Genomic DNA, 26838 nt, shown 5'->3' with positions numbered 1-26838 from the left:
CAACTAGCTGTTGCAAAATAATATTACAGTGGAGGAACACACTGGTTTTAGTAAGAGACATTCAGCATTAGGCTACTGTCTAATATTTCTTTTATCCATACTTTATATCAAAAAAAGGAACTCCACCCACTCACACTGGCCAACAAATCAACAAAAATATAACTTTGGATAAGGGTGGATGAGAAACTGGAGGAAAATTTTAATATAGTATTAACATAGTTTTAAAAAGTAAAATCCTAAACAGAAGGGACATAGAGGACCAGTGGAGTTTTACCGTAATTCCCTATTCTGTAGCTCTGTGTTACTATTGATTTACATTGGTGTGAGTCTGCAGCATTCAGAGAAAACCGCCCACCAATTCTCAACCAATGGGCGGAGAGTTTTTTTTTTTTTTTTTATTGAAAAGTTTTACAAAAAGCAAAAATTATCTTCCCCCCCATATTCCTCCCACCCTTTCCCTCCCCTCATCCCACCCTCCCCCCCAGACTTCCCAGAGCAAAATACAAGGTGTTTCATTTAACAATCATAAACTAGATTTGATATTTTCTTGTCTGATACTTTTTTTTTTTAATTTGATTTATATGCCGCCCTTCTCTGGAGACTCAGGGCGGCTTACAATGCGTTAAGCAATTTTGAATATAGTCAATCCATCTTCTCCATTCCGATACATATCTTTCTTGTGTATGGTCCTTCAAATACGCTGAGATTTTCGCCATTTCTGCTAGGTTCGTTACTTTCAATATCCATTCTTCAATAGTAGGCAAAGAGTCCTTCTTCCAATATCACGCTACCAGCAGGCCTAGCTGCTGATATTAGATTCAAAATCAATTTAGTCTCTGATACTGTACAGTCCATAGTTATACCCAATAGGAACAATTGAGGAGTAAATTTCAACCTTCTTTTCAGAATGTTCTGCATCACCCACCAAATTTTTATCCAAAACGCCTTGATTTTCTTACAGATCTCACCTTCCAAGCCTCTGGAAATGTTCCAGAGGGCTTTCGGGGAGCTCTACTCTCGCCCACTGGCTCTCCTTTCCTTCTTTTCCCGAAGGGGAGGTTTTTCAGCCGCCAGACAGCCGGTTTGCGCTGTCAAAGCGGCTTTTACGAAGACACAGGGCTGGCGGTCTTAAAAGACTGTCCACGGAGCCTGCGGTGCCAACTGGAAGTCCATGGGCGGAGAGGTTTTAACGGATGGTGTTACCTAATATGGAACGTAGAAAATACAAATAGTTTCCTCTGTTGGGTTTTACCTGCTAGCATTTGGTGGTTGGTCAGGAAGGGCGTGCTAACGTACTTGCTCCTCTGATTCATATTGAAAAAGACCATAGCTATAAATGGCAGAACGTGGCTTCTATTTCACCTGGGGTGGCCTCTGGAAGTGTGTCTGGACCTTTGGGGCAGTCTAGGTGAAGGAGGGAGGGACGTGGGATAAGCTGGGTGTCTTCAGGAGAGATTCTTTTCCCTTTGGGCGCCCCTGCTGCTTTCAATTAGACGGTTCCCACTGATCTCCTGGCAGGAGGCAGCTACGACTGGCAACCAAGGAGAGGCCCTGCTGGCAGTGCCAAGTAAAGGGGGGAGAGATGTCAACTTACTCCATGGCTGGACCTGAACTCAGTTCTCATGATGTGCAGGGAAAGGGCTGTCCTCTTGCCAGAAACGCATCTCTGCTACCTGCATGTCTAAGTGCCACTGGTGTAAAGAAAAGCAGAATGATCCAGGATTTATCTCTTTCACCATAATAGAACTGTCACAAAAAGGAGCTCTTTCCCATAAAGGAGGGGTGCAAAAGATAGAGAAAGTGATGGAAATGGTTCCATTCATGTTGAATTAAATTAAAGAGGATCTATTAGAGCTCAGGCTACACTTTCACCCTGGGGCTGCTATGCTGATTCAGGAGCCCTGGTTGTGCTACAGGGTAGCTGGGCCTGAAACTCTGACTACCTTCCGTGTAATTGCATCCTGCGTGCTCAGCAGAAAAAGGAGAGGAGTGGCAGGGAGCTGCCAGCAGCCCTTGCAAATGGCCACCATTCACGCTGCACCTTGTGCCGCATGTGGCATAACATGCAGCAGGCCTCTGCAACAGGAAGGGCTGCTCCTGGGATGCTCTCTTCCTTCCGGCATGTCACTTGGGCAACCTCACACTGACACTGCTTTTGCTGTCCTTGTAGGTGAGGGTGAAGTCTTTGCACTTCATACCAGTCTGCTTTCAAGGGAGTTGGGAAAGGGCTCCCCTCCCCCAATGGGGGATTTGCACAGGAGAGATTGATAATCCCTGGATTTAGGGATCTCTTAGTGGCTTTTGCTAATGTTGACCAGAGATCCATCCTTTGAAGCTGCGGGGGTTGGAGGCCCTCCTTTGTAGCAGTTCACTTTTCCCTCTGGGGTGACTCTTTGGTTTGGCTTTGGCGAAGTCTGGCCACATTCCTGTATATTCGGCATTAAACGTCTTGAAAACATCTGTGTGTCTCTAGACTGTATGAGCCTGGAAGTGGGAGAACAACTAGTGCTGATTCCAGGCCCGTTTGGGGTTGTTCTGGACTTGGATGGCATGACTGCTGTCGCTAGGACCTCATTCTCTCCATGAGCCTGCTGGAACCACTAGGGATGCTGGATGACCACATTGCCATGATGCCTCTAACTAGAGCGGGAAGACTTGGCATCATAGGTCCAGGCCAGGTTGGACTATTACATGGTTTGGGTCCAAGCTAGTTTAGGCTCCTGTATATCTTGTGCCCCCAGATTTGGAACAGGACATCATTTTCAGACCCCATCATGGATTTCTAAGATCAAGAGTAATTCTGCTTTTTCTGCAATTGCATAAGTATGGATTAACATATGGGCCTTGACAAGTGGAAGCAGGAAAGCAAAGAATTTGCCTTTGTCACAATCCAGAAGAGGGTTCCAAACTTAAATGAAGTATATTTTTATTAGTTTGTTTATGCTGCTGTTTATATGAAGCAACATTGGTGTGGGTAGATTTGTCTGAATTTATCTAGTAATCCTCCCAGAGCCATTGGGGAATGAATGGACAGGATGTTAGTTTGTTTAATCTGTTTGGATGGATGGATGGATGGATGGATGGATGGATGGATGGAACCTAACAGCTGAGTTTTGCTGCTTTCCCTCATTTAGATGTCCTCTACATGAATACTGGATATATTACTGCTTTTAGCAGTAAAACTGCTCCAAACGTGCTTTTTCGAAGGGCAACTGGATTTTGATTTTTCTTGAAGACATTTCACTCCTTATCCAAGAAGCTTTTTGAGTTCAAAACTGAAGAAGCTTCTTGAATGAGAAGTGAAATGTCTTCAAGGGAAAAAAAAGACCAGTTGCCTTTCAAAAAAGCACCTTTGGGTCAACCATGACCTGGATGACTGAGAATCTCCTTAGACTTTGATAAACTAAATGAAGATTCTCTTTATAGGAAGCAGCATAAGATACATTGATAGCAAAATTTAAAGCCCCTTGGAGACTGTGACTCCTGGCGTAGTCTTTGGGGTGGTGCTCTTGAAGCTCTGAGATGTCCCACTACAGCCTGTTTCAAGTTGGAGATGGTGTGCGTGCGTGTGCGTGCATATGTGCGTGCATGTAGGGATGGGACACCACTCCTTCCACTAGCAAGACAGCATCCTATCCCTAAAGGGTCACTCGAGGCCTTTGGGGGAGAGTGAAATAGGGTGGTGGAGCTGCCTTAACTCCTACCTTGAGCCTGACTGGCAAGGAATGGAAGGAATGGAAGGAAGGAAAGAAGCCTAAACTGATTGTGCAGCGTGACACCCCCAGCCCCGCCTGGGCCTGCAGCTTGACTTGGATTAGAGCAGGAATCACTTTTTCCTCTGTGAATGAGTAAGGAAGACAGACAGAAGCCTCTTTCAATCTGAAGGAGAATAAAAACTGCATTTAGCGTTGCTTTTTTAAAATGACTCCCAGCTCCAAACGCATTTGTGGCCATTTGAGGATTAGAAAAGTCACAACTGATAGTAGGAGACGTCACTTTCCTCACCCTGCACGCACTTTCTGCTCTCTGGGAAATGTGTGTGTGTGGAGACTAGGCCAAGAAGATTACACTCCTGTTTTTCTGCCTCCCTCGATGTTACAGCATCTGCCACATAAATCTTTTGCTGTGCTTCAGAATACATTAACCCCGAGAATCCGTTATTTGCTATTTCCATGGAAACTCGGAACGACTGCATCAGTCCAGGAGCCTTCCCTTGTTTCCTCATCTAGGGCTAAGCACTTTCAGACAGCCAGGTAAAACTCTCCTTATTAGAACAGGTCAGAGCAGGGAACTGTGTGTAAGCAAGATCAAAAGACCCACGCGCACAAGTGCTAAATCTGTGAGGGTGTTTAAGATACACAAGAGCCTGGAGCCTTTTCTTGCCAGCTGCTTGGATGCTTCCAGAGAGACAGAGTCCAAAGGTTAGAAGCTTCAAGTGCAATTGCTAAGAGCTATCCAGACGGAAAGGGCGGCTTTCAGAATATGCTGATGTTCATTAACAAAAAAGGTTGCGATAAAACACCTTATAGCTAAGATGGTGGACTGGTTTGCATCACATCACACACAGGCCCTAATTGTTTTTTATGCTCCAGAGACAAATCCCTGAGGTAATCAAGAGCGATGATCCAGGCCCCTATGCAATTCCCACAGGTGTTTAACCACCCGGGTTTCATTTCTGAAACACAGCAGTTGGTGATGAGGCTCTTCTCAAAGAGCCTGTGGAAGATAAGAGCATCTTTCCTCCAGGATATAAACCCTACAGGCTGTTTATAGAGCAACGGTAAGTATAACACAAGCACTCTTGGATTACCTACCGTATGGGTAGCAATGTGGGAAATCCTAATGCAGGGCAAGGGTGGCCTTCCCTTCCTGGCTCCTGAGCCAACGTCTGCTGCTTCCTAGCATCTACCAGAGCCCCCTTTCTAAAGGGTGTGGGGGGGGGGGTAGGGGTGCTGAGGCAGCCTCTGGCTTGCCTGCCCCTGATCAGGACCAGTGGAGGACCTGCAGGGGGTTTCATCTGGAGTTACTTTACCCACCTGCTTTATCTAGTGTAGCTTTAATACAGGTCAGGTACTGCTGGCTTCCGTTACAGAGCTAATTGGTCTTGACTTGTTTTAACTGGTAGCTAAAATCTGACACAATTGTCTGATGCAGGAGAGATTGCACATCACTGCAACACACTTTCCACAGCTGTTTTGAAGGGCCAATGAAAACAATCATGTGAGCTGAGAGTGTGGACAAGGGGCCACTGAAACGAGAGCTCACGTCCTGCTCTATTGCACTTTCTATTAGGACTTTCAGACTCTTATACCTAATAACATATTGGGGAAGTACTGATCTTTTTTATGTGTAACTACTTTTACCAGATCAGTATGAAGTAGTTCCTCTAAATGCCTAGGGAGATTCTCAGTCATCCAGGTCATGGTTGTCCCAAAGGTGCTTTTTCAAGAGGCAACTGGACTTTCTGGTTTTTATTTCGCTTCTCATCCAAGAAGTTTCTTCAGCTCTGACTGGATGATGGGGAATGGAAGGATTTATACTCCTTGCAGACAGCTGGTCATTTACATGCTTTTAGTTAAGGCCACCTGGAGGTTCACCTGAGTGGTGCAAATGGTGTTGGAGCCTTCTTGGAACTGTTGAAAGGATTGTGTTGTAGACTGGAGATAGATGATGTCCTCCCCCTCCCCCTCTGTTGAGGGAGGGCTGTTCAGTTTGGACATAAATGGCCTCTTTGACCCCTCTTTCAAACCAGCGGTCTTCTCTGTCCAAAATCTGGACTTTGCTGTCTTCTAAATAATAATAATAATAATAATAATAATAATAATAATAATAATAATAATAATAATAATAATTTTATTTCTATACCGCCCTTCTCCCGAAGGACTCAGGGCGGTGTACAGCCAATTTAAAAACACAAGACACAACAATAATTAAAAATTAAAATAATTAAATAGATTTGGCCAATTTAAAACCCCAAAAATTAAAATACCCCAATTTAAAATTATTATATTGACAGCCCTGCCTGGCGGAACAACAGGGTCTTCAGTGCGCAGCGGAACACCCGGAGGTCGGAGCTCTTACGTATTTCCGGGGGCAGTTCATTCCACAGGGTTGGGGCTCCCACAGAGAAGGCCCTCCCCCTGGGTGTCGCCAGCTGACATAACTTGGCTGACGGCACCCTGAGGAGACCCTCTCTGTGGGAACGGACTGGTCGGTGGGAGGCTATTGGTGGCAGAAGACAGTCTTGAAGGTACCCGGATCCTGTGCCATGGAGCGCTTTAAAGGTGGTAACCAATACCTTGAATCGCACCCGGAAGACCACTGGGAGCCAGTGCAGCTCGCGCAGGAGGGGTGTCACGCGGGCACAATGAGGTGCGCCCATGGCCTTTGTCTTTTAAATGGCCTTTGTCTTTTAAATGCAGATGGACTGCTGAATCTAGCCCTGTTGGGTTTGTTCTCCTATGTTGTGCCATGCGCTTATGAAGTGGTTGTTTTGTTACCCCAATGTACAGATCTGCACATGGCTCACTGCATTGCAGGGTGGATAAAAATCAATGATTTTTAAAAAAAAAAATCAAAAAAATCAGATTTTTTTTATTTAAATCGGATTTTTTTGATTTTTATCGAATTTATTTTAATAAAAAACTTTTGTGGTAAAAATCTATTGTAAGATAGTTTTCTATTTAAGATACATAAATTTAGTTTATTCAGCATGAAATGGAGCTTAGTTATATAGCATGAGGCTGTATATTCTGCAACACTGGGACTATCGGTGAGTCAACAGTGGGTCAAAGGAGTAGCAGAGATGACAGTTGCTCTTTAACAATTATGATTTAAAACGAGTTGATTTAAATCAAGCCTTTTTACTAGTGATTTAAATCATGATTTAAATTGTGATTTAAATCAACTCGATTTAAATCAAATCCACCCTGCTGCATTGTACTGAATATATCACGTTGCTCATCTTGTATCTGGGTGTTTTATCCTTCGGGTGGATAAGTTTCTGCCTTAGTGTATTCTTGGGTTTGAAGTGTGCACGTATGTTGTGTTGGCTGAAGATTTCTCTGGATGTGGCCAAATTCTGTTATGCTGTGTGTAAAATTAGGCCAAATTAACTGCCCACTGTTAATCCACTACCAATCGCAATATATTATTCTGTCTGCCTTATTTTTATTTTTTACTATTATTATTGTTTTTAATGCTCTTATTTGTAATGCTGGTCTGTGACCATAATGAAAATTGATGGATTGATTGATTCACATCACAGCAAAGCTTTCCTCAGGAAGTCACACTGAAGGACAGGTTAAGGGGTGTCTGCTTCCTTTTTCTTTCCAGCGCCCATTTTTGTGGCTGCCTTATTGCATTCTAAAAGGATATTCATGTTGATTTAGGACAACCTGTAACTGATTACCTTTGTTCTGTTAGGTTCAACTGGCTAATACCCAACAGAAGCAGAAACTCCTTTTTAGCTTCCTCATTATATTCAGCTAGTTGAAAAATCACATTTTTGGGAGTGCAGTGCATGTTGAAGAAGGGTTTCTCCTTCCTTTTTCTGTGAGGTCTGGCAGGTCATCTGAGCCTGTGCAGCTTCTCTCATGCAAAGAGACCTTTGTTAAGTCTTGTTCCTTTTGAGCCCAGATGAGGTTGAGGAGTACCTGAGGCATAGCAGTCCATGAGTGTAGCAGTCTGAATGGGGCCACTAAAGAGCACGACTTCTTCTTCATAGAAGGAGTGGAGGTTTGTGATCTGTCTTCCAAGGGTGTAATTGCTCAGAGGAGATCTACAATGTCCACTCGTGTGAATCTGCATTTTTCTCAAATCCTCTTGTGAAGCTATGCTCTTTTGAGTAATTTGATAATCATTTGTCAATCTTTGGTTAAAATTTACTAGTAACTATTGTTAAGAAGACCCTTAATACTGTCGTTGGTCTCTCCCAGAATTTGATCCAAATGATGAGTTTCTACAATATTGAACAGGTTCTTGCAAACCATCATTGTGAAATTTTTCATTCATGGAATCCATTGAAGCCAATGGAATCCATTGAAGCCAATGGAATCATTGGTCGTTTCCCCCAGTTTCCAGGCTGAGGCAGAGGCAAGAACTGGTCATTGGAGGGAATTCTCAGAAATGGCTTTGCCTTTGGGCCCCTGTGATCTGTACCACAGAGGTGTTTATTACCCACAATTAATTGGAAGGAACTGGGGAAAAAAGAAAGAGCCAGGCTGGCTCAAGAATTCTTAGAATTGAAGTCCACAGCTCATAAAATTGACATAGTTGCCCATCCCTGGGCTGGACGGTCACTGAGGGGATTCCACCGGGACTCTTAGCCAGTCACAGCCCAACCCTCTATTGGGGAGGGAATAGAAAGGAGCACAGTGTGTGCTGAATAAAAATTCGGCTGAAAATCTCACCCTTGAAATATGCTAAGAACTGACTCTCTTCTGGATTTAGATAGAGATGGCCTACAAAAATAAGACAAGAAAGTATCTTTCTAAAATTAGCAACCCTGGGAGCTTAGAGGAAAAGTGTCAGCATTGGGATATGATAAATGAGGATTGCTTTGGCAGATTTGGGCACATCAAGAATATATATTATTTTAATAATATTGAATAATTGTAATTTTTGTATTCTCAGCCATCTTATCTCCAAATCCTCTTAATAATTTCGTAGAACAATGTTTCTGTGAAAATAAGACCCAGTCTTATTTTATTTTGAGCCCCAAAATAAGCACCAGGTCTTATTTTCAGGGGATGTCTTACCCGCTTACCTTAGGACCACCTCAGCCAGGCTTCCCACCCCGACACCTGTTGTGCCGCTGCCTGACTTTTTCTGCAGCTGCTTGTGGCCATTTGCGGCCAGATGCCACGTAGCTCGTTGCACCTGTGCTGCCGCTCACAGGATGCTGCATGGTGTGCTGTGCCATTCCACAAGCGAGCCACACCGCGTCCTGCCACAAGCCACCGCAAAAGAAGTCAGGCAGTGCTGCGACAGGTGTCGGTATGTGGGAGGCCTGGCTGTGGCGGTCCTAAGGTAAGTGGGTGTGGGACATGTGGAGCAGCTCCGCCCCACCGCCCTAGCTTGATTTTTACGCATGTGCCTCACCCCACCTTGTAGAACCAGATGGTGGGCCGGGCTTAACTACGGCTTATTTTTTGGATAGGGTTAATATTAGGTGCAGGCATGAAAATCGGGCTAGGGCTTGTTTTCGGGGGTAGGTTGTATTTTCTGGGAAACACAGTATATCAGTTTCTTTTGCAGAATTTGAGGAGTTTATTTCTCCACTGAATTTTGGTAGGTGTCCTGGGGAAGATTTTGCCCTTTCATTTCTGAATCTAACAGATGCACCCAAATCTTGCTGTGCACCTTTGTTAGCTGCTGCAAATCAGTTTGCTGCAAAGTAGTGCTGAAGGCACCAGAGTGGAAAACAGGAGACCGTGAGTTCAAGGCCTACCGTAGGCATGAGGCCAGCTGGATGAACTTGGGCTAATCACTCTCAGCCCTAGGAAGGAGACAATGGCAAAACACTTCCAAAAAAAAATTATCCAAGAAAACTGCAGGGACTTGTCCAGAGTCTCCAAGAAACAGGCACAATTGCTCAGAATTTTTTTAAAAAGCACATAGGTGGTGTATGTGAAGTATATGCAGAGCTGGGTCAAGAGGAATGCAGCCATCCTTCTTCATCTGAGGGGTCCTTGGGGCTCTCTTGAGCTTGGCGGTTTTCTTGCAGATGTTTCATTACCTGAACTAGTAACATCATCAGTGCTAGCTAGTTTGGGTAATGAAACATCTGCAAGAAAACAGCCAAGTTCAAAAAGCCTCAAGGTCCCTTCATTCCAACCCTGAATTACAAACATTCTCCTCTATTGGTACCTTCTTGATCTCTCAGCCTCAGCTACAGTCTCCTTCTGGCCCAGTGGCAGGGTGAGAATGGGAGGCATGGTGCCCTGTGGTCAGTGGGAAGCTTAGCTGGTCCAGAGTGTGATAGCATGGCCAAATAGGGGCATGTCTTGTCAGGCTCGTGTACCACTTACACTCTGTGAACTGCAGTTGGCTCCCGGGAGGCTCCTGGGCCAATTCAGAGTGCTTGTTGCCAACTCTAAAGCCCTTCGTGGCACAGAGCCTGGTTCCCCTGAGGGTTTTACAGCTTTGCTGGACCTGTGCAGTCAGGCCCTCCCACCCATTCAGCTGATGAGACGGCAGAAGCAGCCTTGTCAGTCACAGCAAGAGAGGGAAGTGAGAGTTGCTTACCATTGGATGAATCTATACATTTCATGAACAAGTATTTTCAAGTATTTTTAAGATTTATCTTTAAGAACTATATTAGCTTTCTTGATGTGGTTCTGTGTTTTTGAAAACTTGTTTGATATGAAGAACAAAAACTACCCAACAATTACGTTTGCTGAGAGATTTTTCTCTCTAAATCTTTTTTTTTTTTACTCAAAGTTTTTGAAGTACAAGAAAATATAACTGGATGTGGCCATGAAGGCACTCTGGTGATTGTGATCAGTATGAAGAGAAGGGTCACGCAGGGCTGTTTCCTTTCCATTCTTTGCTCCACTTCAGCTGTCTGTTCCCTTCTGCTGAATCCCAAAAGCCTCTCTTTGAACAGACTCGCCCTTCAGGGAATGTGGCTGGGGAACGTTTGGCCCAGAGGAACTGTTGTTATTAATGACTTGTCTCCCACCCCCCCAAATATGGCATTTGGGACATGAGCCAAGAATTTTGCAAGATTTTAAATGGTTTTATATGAATTTTCCTGGAAGATTTGCTGCTTTTTCACAATGACTAAGAGTCCTTTAATTTGAAAGGGCAGATATTAAATTCTGTTGAGATGCCCTGTAAGTGGGGGAGATCTGGAGATTCCAGAAAAAGCAAATTTTGGGACTCCTCCCTTGAACTCTTGCACACGTCCTAGAATTCTTTTCACAACTGGAACCAGCATTAGGCTACTGATAAACCACAGAGTGGCTTGTAAGCAAAGAAACCAAATACCAAGGAAAGTGGAATGATGCAGACAGCACCTTCTCTGACTTTCGAGATTCAGCAAATAAAAGGTTGCTAGAAAGGGATGGTGTCAGGAGGAGCCCCTGCTGTCTGATTCCGCGTCAAGAGTGAGGCAGACCTGGGGAGTGGCTTTGGACATAGGCTTATTATGTCACTTACAGGGGAGATGGACGGCATAAAACTTTCATAAAGAAATAAGTCTACTTCATTAAAGGGGGGGGGATGGATCAGGATACTGTAGAGAGCCAGGAAGAGGACTTGGATTAGTAAGGCAAAGGGGGCCGAAGGTCACAAGAGGTGATCACATGACCCCGGGACGCTTGCAATTGTCATTGTCAGTTGCCAAGCATCTGAATTTTGATCATGTGACCATGGGGATGCAGCAACAGTCGTAAGTGTGAAAAACAGCCATAAGTCACTTTTTTCAGTGCTTCTACAACTTCAAACGGTCACTAAACAAACAGTTGTAAGTTAAGGACTATCTGTAATGGATTCTCTGCTTGCTGTTGTACCAGACTTAAATAGATCTTCCGTTCTTACGTTTTGGCTAGACCAGTGTTTCTCAACCTTGGCAACTTGAAAATGTCTGCACATCAATTCCCAGAATTCCCCAGCCAGCTGAGCCAAGTTGCCACAGTTGAGAAACATCAGCCTAGCTAAAGTACTGTACTGTAAGATATTGTGCTACCTCCAGAATTAGCCAAGTCTGCTGCTCAGTACAGGAATCCAAATTAAAACAACCATTTTCCAGGTCCAGCTACAAACAAGCTTGCTGAGAAAATATGTTAAAATTAGAAGAAAAGCAATGACAGAATTTCCTGTGGGTTTGGGATATTAGATATCCCTCCGCCTCACCCGATGAATGTTCAGGTTGCAGTAACTGCTGTAGAAAAAAATTCAAATCAGGAATGCTAAATATAGACAAGTTTTCACAATTGTTTCTTTCTCAAACATGTGAGAGAAAATTAAAATTCACAGTAACATCAGGTTGAATCAGAAACAGTTACTTTTCTGGAGGTGTTGGTACTCTGAGAAGATGACAAGCCTGCTAAGGGGGAGGGGGAGGGAGGGAGGAGAGATGCTTACGTGGGAGACAAAGTCCAAGTGGGTTGTGACAAAATCTCACACATCCCCTCCCTACACAGGGCTGCTTCCTTTCTCCTTGGAAGCTTCCCAAGAATTACTTTGAATTAAAAAATGGGCAGATCTCATCTTGGAAAGAGCATTCTTGATTTTGCAGAAATCGCAAGAATATGAAACGGCTGAAGTTGCATGCATTTTAGAGTTTGGGTTATTCATTCAAATTAGGGTAATCCCCCTATACTTGTATATAACTATATCCAAATTAGAATACTGAACCATAATACAAAAGAGAAAATGCTGATAGAATTTCTTAGCAACTGCAGTAAGGCAAAGTGTATGCCAGAAAACAAACAGGCGTTGGTTATGATCATAAAGAGATCTGTCATTAGCTTAAGAGCACACTATGGTAACTACCTAAATTCAGCATGGATTTATCAAGATCAAATCTTGTCATCCCATCTCAGGTTTTGATCAGGTAAAATCTTAATGGATTGTGGACAAGCTGTAGGCATAACATATCTCGTCTTCAGCGAAGTCCTTCATGGCTGATGAACCTTTTAGTTAAGTGTGAGTTGGAGGGTATGACAATTAAATGATTTCTCGTCAACAGGAAGAGATATTGTGTGGAACACTAAAATATTTTATTAGGGAAGAAGGAATATTAATCGGATCTTCCAATGAAGAACTAATAGCTCCAATGGGTAGTTTCTCCATTCTCTCCCCATCTGTTCTTTTTTAAGGTTGTGGGCAGAGCTTCAGTAGAATGTCTAATACATTTTAGGCATTTTATTATTCTATTCTATTTTGAATTACCGTTTTGGGGGAGGAAGGGAAGTATTGTATTTGGCAGCCCCTGAATTTCTAATGGGCCTCAAGCTGAGCAGGCTAGTGTACAGACTGTCTCTTTGGAAAAGAGGTCCAAAAGGGTTGGGAATGCCAAGGAGAAAAATGGCAGGCTCCAATTTCCTTCCTTCCTTCCTTCCTTCCTTCCTTCCTTCCTTCCTTCCTTCCTTCCTTCCTTCCCACATAGATTTGTATCATAGATGGCAATCCTTCTGAATAGAAAGCAGTATTGTATACATAAAAAAAGGGTAGCCGAGTAGACTGGAGCCCAACTCATGGACCAGTAATTCTTCGGGATGTGACCGGCCCTGAGTTTGGTCACCAGCAGCATCTTCTGACTAGATGCAATTGAGCCAAGAGAATAATAGTGTCCTTAGGTGAAAAGCTGCTTCTGGACAGGCAGTTGTCTAAAATGGCCATTCCAGCAATTGGTTCAGTTAAAATTCATAAAATTCATAAACATGACCTTCATTCTAGCTTTTACTTCTAAAACTAAATGAAACTGAATCGTTCAGTATCATTGCATCTGTATATTATTGCATAAATGTTTGGAAGTGGCAAATGTTTGAGTGGCAAATGAGAACAGGTTTCATTATTACATGCTTTTAGTTACATCCTATCTTCTGTTCCTGGCTTATAAAACAATCCTTTTCAGACCTGGGTCAGAATTTTGGGCTCTACTTGTGAGGGCCAACTTTTCTGTTTTCTTATACTATTTATTTGGTTGGTTGTGTTGTGCTTGTGCTTGTGGTGATCCATTATATGTAACACTGAAACACACAAAAAGGTTTCTTAACTACCTATTGAAGATGCATATCTAAACTGGTGTCTCTGAGTAAAAAAAAGATACTTAATAATTTTATCAATCTTACTAATCTTAGTTAGCAATTCAAGAAGGAAAACATTTATTCAGAGCCAAAGGCCAGAAGCTGTTGATACAGTTTTACAGAGGAAATACTGAGTCTGTCATTTGTGCCTCCAGAACTGTCTGATTTGGCACAGCAACTGGACTTCAACGGGTAGTTAGGGCTACCAAAGAAACAATTGCAGCCGGCCTGCCTTCCATAGAAGACCTGTATATTGCAAGGGTCAGAAGGAGGGCTGAGAGAATAGTTACAGACATAAACTGTTTCAACTTCTCTCCTCGGGATGCTGCTGCAGAGCATTGCATGCCAAAACAATTAGGCACAATTTTTTCCCCTCATGCCGTCACTTCACTGAATACCTAATTCTCATAGTACTATTTTATGTCTGTGTGCATTTACCCATGTTGTATGGCTGTGGCATTATTATCCTTCTCCTCGTCTACTACCCGTTCGTATTAGTATCCTATTATAACAGAAGATAACCGAGTAAGAGTTGGAAGGGACCTTGGAGGTCTTCTAGTCCAACCCCCTGCTCAAGCAGAAGAGCCTATATCCTTATGATTATCATTATTTTGTTGCTTTGCATGTACATAGAGCTTCTGCACCAGAGATAAATTCCTTGTGTGTCTAATCACACTTGGCCAAATAAAGCATTCTGTTCTGTTCTGTTCTGTTCTGTTCCGTTCCTTTCCTTTCCATTCTTATCTCTATCTCTATCTCTATCTCTCTCTCTCTCTCTATCCTACTTTGATAGAAAAACCATCTTCAGCAATGCCCAGTGATCTGAATATGTTCAGTGAAAGTTTCCTTTCGGGAAGGCACTACTCCCAAAGGCTTTACTAGTTCTGGCCCACCTTAATCTCTCAGTGGCTTTTGATGCCACTCCAGTCATGGAGTCTTTCTGGATTAGCGAAGCAATCATATAAACCGAGCTACATGTTTAACGTGTAAAAGCTGGTGGAAAAGTAGTGGGCAATATATGGTTTATTGTGAGGAATGAGTGATTGCAAAAGAAGCAAAATGTCTGTTTATAAGACATGCTTCTATCACTTGGTGAATGAAAGCAACAGTTGGGTATGTTAGGAGAAACAAAAATGCATTGGATGTGAGACACTTAAGTGTGTGTTGTTTAAACGAGAAAAGTTGAAGGGGGGAATTTTGAAATGGGCATGGGTGCAAAGAGAACAAAATGAGGATTGACTTGCAAAACAAGCATATGAATGGAGAGTACCCGGGTTGAAAGGCACAGAAACTGAGAAGGTTGGATTGGATGGAGTTTGTGAGAGACTTGGAAACAAAAAGAGAAGCTAAAATAAGCCATGTATGGAAATGCTGAAAGAAAGATGATTAGAGAGAGAGACAGAGAGATAATGATATTGGATTGCATTTTTTCCCTCTTATTCTTAATTTCTTCCGCCGCTAACTCTTTGCTCAAGAACGCTGATGATAAAAGCATGTTATGTCCCTGGTGCCTGATGTTCTTGCTGACACTTGCATCCTTTTCCACAGAGTCGGATGGCAGAGAGCCTTCGCCTTTTTGACTCCATTTGCAACAACAACTGGTTTATCAACACCTCCCTCATCCTTTTCCTGAATAAGAAGGATCTTCTGGCAGAGAAAATTCGCCGAATCCCACTAACTGTCTGTTTTCCTGAGTACAAGGGCCAAAATACGTACGAAGAGGCTGCCGTCTATATCCAGCGCCAGTTCGAGGACTTGAATCGCAACAAGGAGACCAAGGAGATTTATTCACATTTCACTTGTGCTACTGACACCAGTAATATCCAATTTGTGTTTGATGCGGTGACAGACGTCATCATTCAGAACAACCTCAAATATATTGGCCTTTGCTAAGGATCCTCTGAGGAAATGAGTCTGGCTTTGTGTGGCGACGCAAAATAGGCAAATCCCTCCATTCACAGAGGAAAAAACGGGGCACGTGTGGAAGATCCAGTTATGGAGGGGAGACGCCTGGTGCACGTTCACAGATCATCCCTTCAGCTGCCTACACGTTTTCACAAAAAGAAACGGCTTACCGTCTGCACACCTCCCCGCAAATGGTGAGGTTTTGAACTGAACTGAAAAGTTTTTGTCGTCCCATCCTCACAGGCTCATTCTGTGTCATTTCCTTTCCTGCAGTGGCAGAACCACCCTGTTCTATCTGTGATGAGCAGATTATTGTCTTTCCTGTCCTAGAAACCAGCTTCCTGTTGGGAAGAAGGCAGAGCCGGCATGTGGGAAGCAGGATGTGCCGGGACACCCTTTCCAGAAGAGAGGCCCTTCTGGGACCCAGCCTGATGATCTCACCCCCCCCCCCCACACACACCCCGGTCAGGTTCCTTGCAGAACATGCTAAGCAGATCCTAGGTACACGCATTGTCTCTGTGTAACGGTGTATCACAAACTATTCCGCCTGTGGAAGGACCTGATGTGTGGAAATGGTTTGGGGGCTGCCCATTTGAATCCTTCAGATTTTCAGATTGTGCAGCATGAAGTAAGAAATTAGTAGAATTACTGAATTGAAGACCAGGCTAAGTTGTGGTCACTATTCTACCAGTGAGGAATTTTATACGTTGAAAGTTTTTCTTTTCAATCCTTTTTTTGCCAAATAATTGTGTCCTTTTACACAATCTCTGTAATAATGAGTGGTTGAATTTTTCTTTTTGAAGACAGGTATAAGAGGTAAATGGATTCTTTTTAAGTTATTGTTTTGTGTCTGGGTTCTGTGTGTGCCAATGGAGAGACTGATTCCTTTGCGCCACAAACATTCTGAGAAATACGGCAGCATTTGCAACGGCCTTTCCAAACACAGGAGCCAGTGAAACTGTACAATAGAGCCTTTTAAGTCTTTTTGGGTGTTTATTTTTAAAATGTGTTGTAATTATTAGGTGAACAGATGAGTGATATGAACAATATTTAAATGTCTTGATATTTAAATTTTTAAAACTTAGTGGAATTAAAGAAATGGAAGTGATGCATTTTTCAGTTCTCTGTCATTGTGTTAAAATAATGCTGAATGGCCTCTTCCTCTGGCAAATGCATACTTAAGTGGGCCAGAGAAGCTGTTGTGTCTTCACTGGAAAAACCCCACCTGGGGCCTCTGGCCGGTGGTCACGCAACTCATTCTCCCCCCCCCCCGCATAAATGTTCCAGTGCAAGCTAATGTGTAAATATGTATTCAAGAATTGTAAAGCACATCCATGCACTCATCCTTTCTTTCTCTCTCTCTCTTTTTCACACACACTCACTCACTCGCCTTCCTTCCCCTCCCTCTGTTTCCCAGTTGTATGAACATAAGTGGGAATTCACAGCCAAGGGCTTTAAGAAAAATTTAGCAGAAATAATGTTACAGGCTGTCCACTTTAAGAAAATAAATACTCTGAATGGTCCTAACTGGTTTGTGGTGTGCTCACTGTTGCCTTGAAGCTTTGTGGTTTCGCACAGGTGGGTTTCTTAGGTATTCCACTTCGGATGAAGCTGGTCCCGCTCTGAGGAGGCAATTGTGAGAATCAGTCCCACTTTGAGGCAGCCTGGGGCTCAGGATGGGGCCCTTGCAGAAGGGGGCTCCATGGCCAGCCCTGCTTGGCCAGAACGGCCCTTCCAAGAAAGAGCTGCACATTTCTGGAACTCTTAGAAAAAAGAACTTCAGAAACCTCAGAATGCTCCCTGGGGTTTGTGATGAGAGGGGTAAAATCCCCCAGTGGCTGCTTCAATCTATTTTGTCAATTTGCCATTTTGCACATTTATCTTCAGTGATGTTATAGTTTTGATTTCTTTTTTTCTTGTTTGTTTTTGTTGTACATGGCCCAGAGTCTCATGGCTTCCTTGGGGTGTCCTAATAGATGCAATAAATAAATAAATAGATGAGAGAGGGGAGGGAGGGAGGGAGAGGGAGAGAGAGAGAGAGAAGGTGTGGATCAAATTGGGAAAAATGTTTTCCCAATCAGATTCTATGGTATATAACATTAGTGGGGCTGGTATCTGAACTGCAGGTCCCAGCAGAGATTGAGAGTGGGAAGAGATGCCCCTTTGGAGCCCTTCCCCAAGATGGTGGCTTCTGGTTGGGAGGCAAGAAGAACAAAACTTAGAGCAGGAAGCTCCTTCAGTTGGAAATGTGGCCGGCCTGGAAGGGGTGGGATTTGCCACAGAGAGAAATTTGAGGGTGAGGTTTCTGAGACAGAGTTGTTTTTATATAGAATGTTTAAACCTGTTCTAAAAGTTGCAGCAAATTGTAGGATATATATGTCTCGATAGAAAAACACTTTCATACAAACTAATATACAGAAAAAAAGAAAAACAAGCAAAAACAAAAAATGCAAGAAAAAAAAAGAAAAAAATGGGAAAGAAAGAAAAACTGTGGCTTCCGATATTTTTCACAGTAATTATAAGTACAATTATATTTTAATTTCTCTCTTTAAAGTTATATCATTATACCCTTCTTTCTATAATCTATCCTGTCTAATCATCAAAGCCATTTTTTTCATTTTTACATAAAAAATCCATAAGAAATTTCCAGTCACCAATACTATAAATTTCTCTAATCAAAAAAGTTAGTTTATTATCCATTCCCATTGGCCTTCTATCTCTATTGCTTTTTTACCATGATTGCAGAATTAACACCAGAGCTCTTGCTCTGAAAAAAATACAAGAATTCTAGATGTAGTAGACACTTCAAGTTTACCCTTTGTATTTAAATAAATATAGGAGAATTTGCCAAATAGATTATCCTTTTTTCTTCAGCTATTGCTGCATGCATTATGGTATGGCAATTCAGAACCCAGATAGGTGACAGTGGTAACAGCTTTTTAAAAATTCTCTAGAGTTTAGAGTTTAAATTTTATTTAAAAATTCTCTAATTCTCTAGATTAAAAATCCTTAATTAATTGCACTTTAAGTTTTCTTGAACAGATTAGGCTGTTCTAATCTCAGTGTACTAAATCAGCAAGAAAATAGGATTTGCCATCTGAAACAACAGCATGCAAAATGCAACTTAACAGCACCGGTGCTGTTTTTTGCTCAGAATGAAGCTAAACCAGGAGATAGCACCTGTTCTAGCAGCTGGGACGGATCCGGATTTTACTCTCTAGTTATAAAAGGTGTCACAGAAAAAAAATGCTAAAATGTTCAAGAGCTTTTTGCGATCCATCAGCCTGAAGTAGTGAAAATTAGAGATGGAATTTTAGAATAGATTCATCTCTTGGCTGTAAAGCAGCCCAAGCAATATGGTGCACACTGACACCCTTCTGTTCATACTCCATCTGAGTCCTTTAAAAACACACACACACACAAATTGGTGTTGTTTTAGAAGAAAGAAACAAAGCACCAACCTCGCGCATCGTCTTTACAAGGACATCTTTGAAGGAATAGCCCCACACAGCCTCTATAACCATTGGAACAATTGAAGTGATTCTGGGGGTTTTCTTTGCAAGCACACCTCTATTAGAAAAGGTAAAACTCAGCTGAGGCAGTGGGGAAAATTCCACTACTTGGTCTTTGAACAGATATTTGTCTGGGTAGCCAAGCTCCCCCTAGTAGCCATTTTGGGAACAGGGCCCTATGGCAACCGGGTTTTTGAAGAGCATCTACAATGTATTGGATTCTTTAAGGTAGTCAGAAATAAAGCAGGCTGCCCTTTACGCCCCCAGGCAGAGCAGAAGATTGTATAGAGAGGCCTTGACTTACAACTGGCTGCTTAACGACTATGCAAAATTATACAAGCCAGACTGTGATTTATGACTTTTTCCCAGAAACCCACACTTACTCCTGCAGTGAACAATGGATCATCTGAGCTTGATTGTTTTCTTTTCATTATCCAAACTAGGTAACATCAATGCTAGCTAGGGTAGTGAAACGTCGACAAGAAAACCACCAAGCTCAGAGAGCACCAAGGACCTCTCATCTCAACCCCGAACTGTGAATATTCTCCTTTATTAGCACCGCATATGGGCGTCAAACATATCAGAAAGCACACAAATGGGGAAATATTGCCTTCAGGCACATTTTACTAGCCCCGATGATGTTACCTAATATCGATAATGAAATGTCTGCAAGAAAATAACCAAGTTCAGAAAGAACCAAGGACCTCTCATTTCAATCCTGAGCTGCAAATATTTTCCTTTATTTATTTTATTTATTTGTTTCAATTTGTATACCGCCCTTCTCCAATAGGACTCAGGGCGGTGAACAGCCAAAATAAAAACAAGACATACAAAATTTAAAAACAGTTTAAAATAATTAAATATTTTTGGCCGCAATTTAAAACAAACCCAATTTAAAATCAATTAAAACTTAACCCAAAACTGTGGGATCAAGCCAGCCCGGCTAGTTGAAATAAATAAGTTTTCAGGGCCCGACGAAAAATCCGGAGGTCTGATATTGTACGTATCTCTGGGGGGAGGTTATTCCAGAGGGCGGGCGCCGCCACAGAGAAGGCTCTCCCCCTGGGGGTCGCCAGCCGACACTGTCTGGCGGACAGCACCCTGAGGAGGCCCACTCTGTGCGAGCGTACTGGCCGGTGGGAGGCTATTGGTGGCAGAAGGCGGTCTCATAAGTACCCCGGCCCTAAGCCATGGAGCGCTTTAAAGGTGGTTACCAACACCTTGAAGCGCACCCAGAAGACCACCGGGAGCCAGTGCAGCTCGCGCAGGAGAGGTGTCACATGGGAGCGCCCCATCGCTCCCATAATCCCCCGCGCAGCCGTATTCTGGACCAGCTGGAGCCTCCGGGTGCACCCCAGGGGGAGCCCCATGTAAAGAGCTTTGCAGTAGTCCAGGCGGGAGGTGATGAGTGCCTGAGTGACCGTGCGTAGGGAGTCCCGATCTAGAAATATTGGAACAATGGGTTCGCTTAATGACCATTAACATGACATCTGCTATCTGCTTTTTCATAAAATCAGATCTGACCTGTTTTATGACCATTATGACTTAACAACTGTAATTGCCAGGCTCAATTACAGTTGTAAGTTGAAGGCTACTTGTACATGAAACGTTTAGCCAGATCCGGCAAAGCCACTCTTGAGTTTTTATGGCGGCAGTCAAGCACTTTCCTGAAACTGGCTTCTGTCCAATGTGTGGGGCAGATGAGACTTTCCCTTGCTCTGTGGATCTTCCTGAGAGCAGAGAGCAACAGGCCACTAGTCCCCTGGCAAGTGGATCCCTTGATGGGAGTGACCTTCGAAGTTGATGGGTGAAGACCAAGGATGCCGAAGATCTCTTAGGGACAGAGGAGGAGGCCAGAGAGCCCCACACCTTCTCTGCACTTTCAAGGGGAGAATCGATGCAGGCTATATGTAGTCGTCTATGGAGATTCTCAATCATCCAGTTCAGAACTGAAGAAGCTTCCTGAATGAGAAGCAAAATGTTTTCAAAGGGAAAAAGACTAAGAAAGTCCAGTTGCCTTTTAGAAAAAGCACCTTTGCTACTATTATGTAGTCAAAGCTCTTACCAATCCGAAGTGCAGTGGGAGGCATCAGCAGGCTTGGGGAAGCCCTAAGATTTGAGGGAGGATATCACAAGCCCAACAAGGGGAAACCCTCTTTAAAGGCTGAAAGGTGCTTAAGGGCAATGGGATGCTGGCTGACTTGTGGGAGAAACGGGAGAGGACAGCTGGTGTGCAGGAGCAGTGAGGAAAGATTTTTTATAAAGATCCCATTGATGGAAAAACCAACGGTGACCAAAACAGGCCAATGAGGCATCCAGCAGCCAGCTAAATCGGAAATCAGCATGGATAGCCAATGGAGGAGCCTGAAGTGCTTCCACACAGGGGGATCCAGAACAGGAGGGATGTGCATCCACCAAAGAGGTTCCAGGTCAGAACAAGATGCCAGAGCTGCCTCTCCCAGAAAGTATCTGTCCACAACATTCCCCTTCAGAGGGGATTCAGGAGCCAACAGGCAGGCGACTGGAATCCTTTCTTTTTTCCCCTGATGCTTCTCAAAAAATTTAAGCAGGGGCTGATCCAATCCTTAGATTAATGCTAAACTGTAGGAAAAGTCAAAGGAACTTAAATGCTTTTTTCTCTGCATTGTAGATAATTGCTGGTTGGGTGACCTGGGAAGAGGGTTGGGTTACTTTTCATGGAGCTCACCTATCCCGGAAGGAGCTCTTGGGGAGGGGCTCATTTAGCGATGCCTGTGATACTCTGACACAGTCAAGAGACAATTACCCTTAGTGATAGATTAAATGCGTTTCTTAAATAGCCAGAGTGGATGTGTATATATAGTAGTAGTAGTAGTATATAGATGCAAAAAGTATATAAATAAAAAGTAGAGGAAAATGAAAGAGACAAGAAGGAAGAACAAGCAAGAAGACCAACGGTTTAGTTAACTGAAATGGGAAAGGTAAGTGAACACAATGGAGCATGAATGACAGAGTCTCATTTTGGGGGAATATTTTAACCCCAAGAAGTAGCCTTAGACAAATGAAGTACTTCATATGTAAGCCCATACAAAAAATCTTTAGTTCAGACAAAATTGTAAAGCTGAATTTTCACTCACAGAATGGTAAAGAATAGCTTTTATCCCAGAGTCCAAAATTTACCCCACAAAAACATGTGATGGATTGATCAACGCCCTTAAGTGAGAGTTCTGAGAACTGGAGGCTCAGGGAAGGAAAGGACTTCAGAAGCCTGGGACGCTGAGGCCGGTTTGTTGAGCTTTTGGGGAGCCGGACAAGGCAGCCTCAACTGCACTCTGCTCATAGCGGTGGCCCTGTCCTGCCCACCTGAGCCCGGGTGTCCTTATCTTGGTGATATCGGGATCAGCACCAGGCCAGGTTAAACATTTAGCAGTTATAACCATCTGTGCTTTGAATCTTCATACTGGAAACCAACTGATGGCAATGAAACAGCCTTTCTCTCCCACAAATACACATTTTCAAAGTATGGGCAAACAAGTACACAAATCAGCAACATATCCTTAAGTCCAACATTTCTCCCTAGAAATCTATATTCCTTGCCTTAGTCTCAGGTGACTAAAAATTGCATTTAATGGCTGGGTTCCCCAAAACACCAGCTCAATTCCTTGTACACCCACTATTTGTTTTGTGACCTAGCTCTATTCCAAGAACCAGTCTGTTAAAATAAAATAGTCACTAAGTGAACATGAGACAGGTGGGAGGGGAGGAAGTGGGGGGAGAGAGAGAGAGAGAGAGAGAGATGCTACAAAGGTCATTGGTTGTTACCGTCTCATTCAGATAAAGTTCTATCATGCAGTTACACAGTGGGTGTATAACATGTTCTATCCAAACAAACCATATGGTAGCATAGTTTGATGGCCCACTGGTGAAATCTAAAATTTGTTACTACCAGTTCTGTGGGCGTGGCTTAGTGGGGGGGGGGGTAATGTGACTGGATAGGCATGGGCATTTTTTTTTTTTTACTTTTAAAACCATTTTTTCTACAACCTCTGGCGAAGAGGTTGTAAAAAAAATGCTTTCAAAAGGCTCTGACGATTCCAGCTGAGTTGCCTGATCGTCAGAGGCTTTTTTTCTTTTAAAAGCCTCTGCTGATCAGGCAACTCAGCTTGAGTTGGGAAAAAAAGCCTCTGCCGATCAGGCAACTCAGCTTGGATCGCCAGAGGCTCTTAAAAGCATTTTTTCTACAACCTCTGAAGAGGTTGTAGAAAAAATGCTTTTAAAAGCATTTGACGATCCCAGCTGAGCCGCGCGATCATCAGAGGCTTTTTTTTTAATTTTAAAAGCATTTTTTCGGCTGAAGAGGTTGTAGAAAAAATGCTTTTAAAAACTAAAAAAAAAGCCTCTGATGGTTGCATGGCTCAGCTGGGCAATGGGGGGGTGGGGGCAGGAATTTTTGCTACCAGTTCTCTGAACCACCCGCCTCCATCACTACCGGATCGGGTGATCCGGTCCGAACCGGGAGCATTTCACCCCTGTGATGGCCTGATTCAAACAGCTTGCTGAGACAAAGTTCCCACAACTGAGTGAGCTATTGAATCCCCAACCATATTTTAACTTATTCAACCATGTTGTTTGAATCCAACCAAAGACAATGAATTCTTTCCTAGTCCTGTTAAATTGCAAACAAACAAAACTTAAAATCACTACTGTATATCTTGCTGTAGAAATGAACAAATAGGGGTGTTAAGCCAGGGGAAAGCTGCTGTGTACCAGAAAAGAAGCTGAAATGAAGAATAAGGTACTACTTGGTGGCTACAGTCACTAAAGTCACAGGACACAACTTGGCTGCTCTCCAGGTGCGCCAAAATGGCAACTCTCAGAATTCTTAGTCAACCTGGCCAACCTGGCTAAGAGTTGCTATTTCAACACATCCGGAGATGCTGGGCTGGAAAAGGCTGCTGTAGAACCACTAAGGGAAGATCTGACTCATTCACCAATTCCAGCGTTCAGCCTGAAAATGGTTTAGCTCTTATGCTCAAGGAGAGTTAGTGGGAGTTGAAAAGTGTGCATTCCAGTCTGAACAGCTTGCCTGATCTATTGTCCAAGGCCCAGGAAAGATCTCAATGCAAGCCCTTCCTCTCCTAGCCTGGCCAGACACGCAGATATCTTAAGTACCCATTTGCTTTTAAATGGTTTCCATACCTCAAGCTAACCATCAGTTTTGTTTAACCGCAGGATACGTCCAAGTGAGCTGATTCACACCACACACTAGCAAAACCGAAGAAACCACATTAAACACTACTGTGATTTGTGTCCCCAGACAGAACACGGGCCTACGTGTGCTGCCTGACAAGACCGCATTTGCAGCAGGGACGGAGTTGTTGCTATTTTTTCCAACATGCTTTCCAGTCTGCAGCCTCCCTTCCTTGCCTGCATCATTGCCCATCCAGCCTTGTAAGCACTGGAGCACAACCGGCATTTAATCAGCTCCAAACATCTCAAGCAGGGAAGTCAGGCTACAAGCTTCAGAGGAGGCAGATTTGGCAAGGTTTTGTGGGAAGTTTCACATCAAAATATATTTTATTCCTTATATTGTCTCCATCTTCCCTTAAACGTTAACAGAGTCCACAATGAACTGAGAATCAGTGTTTCTGCTAGATAATTGACAATCAAGCTGAAGCTAAGCTAAACAAGTAAAAATAGCAAACTGAAGAAAACCTTTTACTCAAACTTCTTTAAACCCCCAAATAAGTTACCCAGACCTAATCCATATATCAGAGAAGGTCTGTAGTTAATTAAAACAGTCTCCCAGTTGAACAGCTCGTTCCCTAGAATAAGCATCACATTTGACATGTACCTACACACACACACACACACACACAAACACCCATGCCCCTCAAGCATCACCCTTCCACACCCAGGAAAAGCTGCCCTATGAAGCAACCCTTCTGCACACCATTTTCTCTGCAGCTGCCCCCATAGGCGAACCTTTTTGCTTTTGGGAATAAATAATTCTCCTTCCCTCCCAGCTGTCTCAATTTCATTTTATTTATTCTTGCGCAATCCTGGCTCGAGTTGGAACCCCAAATTATTCTTCGGACAGTTTCTGTGCAGCAGTGCAGACATGGCATCAGTGTAAATATTTGGGGTCATCACACACATTTGCATATAAAATACAACTTGAAAGACCCAAAGCTTTCAAGAGATCAAAGATTGTTACGTTTTTATATAATAATTAACCTGACCTGTAGGTGTTTCTGATAGAAGTTTTAGCGCATAATGCATGTTCCACCGGCAGATATCAACAGGATCATCCAAAAGCTGTGCCAGTGCTGGGATGACTCCATGTTCTAGAAAATTCGTCCTAAAATTTGGAGCACCATAGATTCATCTTTCCAGAATCTGGAAAACGTAATGAACAATAACTTCATTCCCCCCCCCTTCTCTTCAAACGGCATTTTTACAAAATACCTACCTGCCAATGCTGTGTGTTGCCATTATGTACAGGACCTCAGTAGTTTTTTGTCGCACAGTTTGATCTTCATCGAGAAGCAGCTTTTTCAAGTTATCTAGAAAACCTAAAAGGGAAACTTACATTTATTTATTTATTCCATTTATACATGACTTTCAACTAAAGTAAAAATAAGAAAATGAAGAATAGAAAGAGGCAATAGAAAGGCAGAATTAAAAACAAATACTAAACATTATAAAAGTACGAGAGGATTTCTTAAAGGAAAGGATTACAAAATAGAGCACCTGAGAGATAAAGTAGACCTTATGAGCAGGCATATACAGGTAATCCTTGAGTTACAACCATTTGTTTAGCACACTTTCAGAGTTAACAATGGCAGTGAAAAAAGTGACTTATGACCGGTCCTCACACATATGACTGTCGCAGCATCCCCACAGTTATGTGATCAAAACCTGGGTGCTTGGCATGCATTTGCTATGGTTGCAGCGTCCCAGGGTCATGTGATCGGCATTTATAGCCTTCCCAACCAGCTTCTGACAAGCAAAGTCAGATTTGCTTAACGACCGTGTGATTCAGTTTACAACTGCAGGGATTTGCTTTACAAAAGGTCACAAAATCAGACATGGCTCATTTAACCACCAGCTTCCTTAGCAGTAGAAATTCGGTTCCCAATGGTGGTCACAGGCCAAGGACCATCTGGTGGGGATCAGGAATACTGCCAGGACATCATTCCTGGATTTTAAGGACATGAGAAGTTGAAAAGGGAATCAAGTCCCAAGGAAGGGAGACTGAACGCCCAGAGAGCTAGCAAAACGCAGGTGTATAAAGTCCAGCTGCATTCTAACTGCCAATTGCTAAAACAAGAAAAATCAAATGAAATTAGAATAGATATGAAAAAGGGACAAAACTTCAACCACGCTGCCACATTCCTCTCCCGCCACAACAAGTTCTCCTTACATCCTTTTCACGTTAAAGACAAAAGAACTTTTCCAAGGCCAAATAAACCACTGACAGAAATTATAACATTACAATTGGTTTATATGGCTTGCTTTTATTTCCAGTATAGCAAATAAACTGAGCAAAGCCAAATTCTGTATGACTTTTCATATCAAATTGTTTTACAAAATTAGCTTTTTTCAGCTTCACTTTATGTGGGAACTCATAATAATTAATGATTATTTACAATTTAACTTAAAACTTTTAAATTCAGTTTTAA

General features: G+C 42.9%; 2 protein-coding genes across 2 annotated transcripts in view; one reads left to right on the top strand and one right to left on the bottom strand.

The window, feature by feature from the left end:
- GNAZ (G protein subunit alpha z) overlaps window positions 1-17168 on the top strand; it is a 48939-nt gene extending 31771 nt beyond the window's left edge. The window contains exon 2 of the mRNA XM_070951369.1: window positions 15306-17168. Within this exon, the coding sequence (XP_070807470.1) occupies window positions 15306-15650 (345 nt within the window). The 3' untranslated portion in view covers window positions 15651-17168. The remainder of the gene's footprint in view (window positions 1-15305) is intronic.
- The window catches only part of RSPH14 (radial spoke head 14 homolog), a 95862-nt gene that overhangs the window by 65606 nt on the left and 3418 nt on the right, over window positions 1-26838 (bottom strand). The window contains exons 2-3 of the mRNA XM_070951370.1: window positions 25626-25728; window positions 25396-25514 (exon numbers count right to left, since the gene is read on the bottom strand). Of these exons, the coding sequence (XP_070807471.1) occupies window positions 25396-25514; window positions 25626-25728 (222 nt within the window). The remainder of the gene's footprint in view (window positions 1-25395; window positions 25515-25625; window positions 25729-26838) is intronic.

The sequence above is a fragment of the Pituophis catenifer genome, unplaced genomic scaffold (assembly GCF_029215685.1).
Source record: "Pituophis catenifer annectens isolate HBS135680 unplaced genomic scaffold, rPitCat1.0.hap2 SCAF_10, whole genome shotgun sequence".
In the NCBI taxonomy this organism is placed as follows: Eukaryota; Metazoa; Chordata; class Lepidosauria; order Squamata; family Colubridae; genus Pituophis; species Pituophis catenifer.
This window is presented reverse-complemented; position numbering and strand designations above follow the sequence as displayed.